Here is a 4,620-nt window from a genome sequence, read left to right as displayed (position 1 = left end):
GTTCACTGTTATTATTATTTTTGAAGTGATATCTCACTTCGTTACGTAACGCGTTACGTCGCCAGTCTGCCTAGCTTTCCTTTCTCTCATCCATACGGCAGCGGTTGGCTCCTCCTCTCTTACTCTAACAGCGTTAGCAGTATTTCGGACAGACGCTTTCCCCTCTCTACTCAGTGTTAAGTGTGTGTTAGACATTGATTGAAATAGGACAACAATACAGAACCATGTTTAAATTTTTTTGCCATTTTTTTTTCATCTTTAATCTACTATATAAAAATAAGTCGGGTTTTCCTTCCTGACGCTATAACTCCAGAACGCACGAACCGATTTCCACGGTTTTGCATTCGTTGGAAAGGTCTCGGGCTCCGTGAGGTTTATAGCAAAGAAAAATCAGGAAAAAGTTCAACAGAAAAGTGGTGATCCCGTCACTATACTATCTATCGCACATAATTTTAATAGCAGTATCTCTATTTTGTACCATTTTCAACTTGTCGACCAGACAAGTATTTTATTTTTTAATAGTTAGGCTAGATAATAATGGTTAAAAAATCGTGTAGATCAAAATAAAAAATTATATTGTTATATATCACTCTTTATTAAATGTATGAGACATTGTGCACAATGAAAAAAAAATAACTTTATCTGAAAAAACTTATCCTATATCTGGTCTGATAGACTTTTATATGAAGGTTGGTTAGCAATTAATAATTTGTCGAAACATAATTTTAATCCTTCATATGTTTGTCAATCCAGTCAGAATAGCCAGAAATTGACGCAAAAACATCCGGGTAGTTTTTAGCGCACGGGATTGTCCCCCAGGACACGACTCCAACTTGAACAATGTTTTTGTTTCCATCACGAGCGACCAGAGGACCTCCTGAATCACCCTATGGAACGAATATCTTTATTAATTAAAAAATATAAAAATAAATAAATCAGTGGCGCTACAACCTTTTTAGGTCTGGGCCTTAGATTGCTGTATCTGTTTCATGATCATTTGTCAATCTAATTGGCAAGTAGGTGATCACCTTCCTGTGCCGGTTTTCTCACTATGTTTGCACGCTGAAGCCACTAGACGAACATCGATGTGATGAGCATTTGGTGTTGTGCTTAGGTCTTGGGTGTTTAAATATGTCTATCTATCTATAATATGTATGTATATCCGTTGCCTAGTACCCATAACACAAGCTTCACCAGCTTAGCAAGGGACTTGGTCAATTGGTTTGAATTGTCCAATCATAAAAAAAAAACTAGGCTGCCGCTTTTTAAATGGTATTATTATTCGTCAATCTATCAATAAATAAAATATGGACGCGTGTACCTGCACGACATTCGTTACCTTTTGTTTTCGTTATTGTCAAGAAAATTTTGTTCCTAATATGAAAAAGTTTATAATTATCATGAGTATATGAGTATGAGATGTATGTATATATATATAGCGAGTGAGCTGGTAAAAAGTTGTCTTCCGTCAGCACATATATATATATATTCGCTATTTTGATTTTCTATCTCATTCTTTGTATTTTTATATTGTAGATATACAAAACGACATATAAATCGATTAATATATGTAATGGATGTTGCCATAGCTACGTTGTTATTTAAAATCCGAATCTTATCCTAAGTCACTAAGTTACACTTACTCTACAGGCACCCTTCTTATCTGGTCCTCTCACGCAGAGCTGTTTGTCATCGATTGGTGCGAAATTGAAACCTTTTAACCTCTTGTTGCACTCCTTGTTGTTAATTGTCCTGTAGAACATAATTTGAAGTTTGTTCGGCACAGTTCTTTTATCCTGTGAAACAATTCAATTTGACAGTTAGATACATCGGAGGATCCATCCACTACTCCTGGGGCCTGGGCAGGGATTTCTTATCACATATAATCAAATTCTGTTTTAACATATTTCATATTTGACCATTTATTACTCATTAGAAAGAACAGACTAATTAAATTTTTGGGATCCCATAACTATAGCTTACGCTCTTCCGAAAACTATATCCTTGAAATCCCGTGTCATAACTCCTCCTTTCTTGGCGAATCCTTTAAGGTCTCTGCAGTTAAGCTATGGAACTCACTTCCAGTCCCTATTCGCTTAGCTCCTTCTCTATCTTCCTTTAAATCTCTTCTTTACAAACATTACCTGTCCACATCGTATCCCTAACTTTAATAATAGGTACCTACCAACTGTCGTGAGACTGATCTTAATTTAGGAAATTAAAAATGATTCATGTGCACTTTTTATTATTATTATTATGTTTTTTTTTCATGTATACTTTATTAGTTTAGTTTGTTTTTTGTTCCTGATAAGTTTCTTTTTCTAAACATTTAAATGTAATACATGTATTTTTGCACTTCTTGCCTTTCTTATGTAATTTAATACTTTTTTTTTCTCACAGTGGTTGCCTGGAAGAGATCGCTCGAAAGCGATAAGGCCGCCAGTTGCTCTCCTTTTTATTTAATTATGTCAATTGTACTATATTAATGTACATATATGCAATGAAGTGTTAATAACTAAATAATAAATAAAATAATATAAAACCTTTGACGAATTCTAGAACCGTCTTTGACTAGACAGTTAGGTCTCAAATACTCAATTCGATAACTATAACCTAAATTGTCTGAGTACTTACGTTAATTTCCCCCCATCCTGTCAGAGCACAAATTGTTCCAGCAGCAACAGGCTGTTTCATCAATTTGATTGCCCTAACGTTCTTCTTCATTTTGATTTTCCCGTCGACTTTCATAAGAGCTATGTCATTCCTTAAATCTTTTTTTGCATAATTCTCGTGAGTGATAATTTTCTTTATTTTGTAACTGTCGCCACCAAATATGAGTAGGTTTGATCCAACCACTATGGACAGTACTTTGGCATCAACACTGTAAATTAAAATTGGAAAGATATAATAGTACCGGTGAACCTTCTGGTACTTTCCATGTCAAAGTCAAATCATTTATTTCAATTAGACCACCTAAAATGGCACTTTGAACGTCAAAAAAAAAAGAAGATTCTAGTTACCCCTTCCAAAAGGTAGTTTCGTGTGGAGAAGAATGGGCAAGAAACTCCACACTTACTCTTTTAACAAGGTTTACAATATTTTGTTAACTAATTATATGTGAAGACAATGGACTCTTAGAATAAAAGTTAGTATACATGTTCCTCACATATTTACAAATATCGAAACCGTAGAATATTTACATTAAAGAGTAATAAAAATAATAAAAAAAAAAACAATAAAACAGTGTGTGAGATAAAATAAAATAATTACATTTGTAGCATTATAAATTTAAATTTTTTTTAGCTAAAGCAAAAAATCACCAACCAATTTCATTTTGTCCAGGCTCTATGATTGTCCTATGGAGCAGGACCAGCATGTTTCCAAGCAAGTAAATATGTTTTTTTATTATTTACATAGTCTTTATTTTTATTAAGAATTCAAAAAAAGGTTTTCCTAACCAGGGCATCTTATAAAAATAATGTTACTGACCCATATGTGCAGTGACCAGCTGTTAAAACCCATTCTTCGTGTATGATAGATCCGCCACACGTGTGCCATTCTTGATTCTTGTTGTGCTTACGTATGGAGACTTGGTAAATCGCGAAGTCCTCTGGAGCATCTTGACCCCCTACGATTCGCGTATCTCCATCAATATCCGTGAAATCAGACTCGCCTGTGAACATTTATTAGCCAGCCTCAATGCTATTACTTATGAATGACGCGCCCGCGTTTGTAATGACAGATGGGTCAAAAAATACAAGAAAATACCCTTACTTGGAATGGCCCAGTGGGAAGAAAACGAGGACGGCTCACCAGAAACCTGGGAAGATGGAATAAAAAGGATAGCGGGGAAGGTTTCGTTGAGACAAGAAAGTCGAGCTTCGAGGATTCGAATAACGGAGTGAATTCTGCTTTTCGAACAGGAAAGGAAAACATCTAGAGATGTGTGAGAATTATAACGAAGAACGAATTATAAATAAATCAATCAATACTTACCCAGAAGTCCCCGCGAAAGTAGAAGCAGCAACCCCACTTGAACAAACATTTTTCTGATTATACTTTGCATTTGCACCTATTTATATGTAATATTTAGATGAAAAAGTGCAATTAATAAAATAATTAAAAACGATGTTTCAAAAGGAAAATAACCGTTAATTACTTTTCACCAGTATAATTAATTTTATTACTATCTATAAAGAAATTTAAAACATAGAATTTCAGATCCAATTTAAAATTAATACTTGTTTTTCTTCTGATTTTAATTGTATGTTACGTTGGTCCACAAATAAAAATACAGTTATACTACAATATTTTAAATTCCAAAATTTGTTAAGAAATATGTAAACGCTTGTATAGCGTGTGCGTTTCCAAAAAAACCTCAAATGCTCATGAAGCTTTTTTCCGACCTAAAGCCAAAGTGGACGTACCATTTCACACACAACACACCGACCATCTTGGCACTTTCGTAAAATCTAGTAGAGGTAATTCTCATTTACTAGTAATAGTAGACGGTTTAGCGAAATTTTGTTTCGTTAAACCCCTTAGAAACACAAATACTCTATAATCACTAATTACATGTAGAAATATTTAATAAGTGATCGTGGCAGTTGTTTTACATCA

General features: G+C 34.1%; 1 protein-coding gene across 1 annotated transcript; it reads right to left on the bottom strand.

Moving 5' to 3' along the window:
- Positions 1 to 576: 576 nt before the first annotated feature.
- Positions 577 to 4,124, bottom strand: LOC125058627 (chymotrypsin-2-like). Its single transcript, XM_047662735.1, has 5 exons — positions 3,997 to 4,124; positions 3,490 to 3,673; positions 2,635 to 2,881; positions 1,644 to 1,796; positions 577 to 887 (listed from the first exon to the last, which is right to left on the bottom strand). Exons 1-5 carry the CDS (start codon positions 4,064 to 4,066, stop codon positions 726 to 728), a joined length of 816 nt encoding a protein of 271 aa, XP_047518691.1. The 5' UTR covers positions 4,067 to 4,124; the 3' UTR covers positions 577 to 725.
- Between the last annotated feature and the right edge of the window lie 496 nt (positions 4,125 to 4,620).

This window comes from Pieris napi, chromosome 18 (assembly GCF_905475465.1).
Source record: "Pieris napi chromosome 18, ilPieNapi1.2, whole genome shotgun sequence".
Lineage (NCBI taxonomy): Eukaryota > Metazoa > Arthropoda > Insecta > Lepidoptera > Pieridae > Pieris > Pieris napi.
The sequence above is the reverse complement of the archived record's forward strand: the minus strand, read 5'-3'. Positions and strand labels throughout refer to the sequence as shown.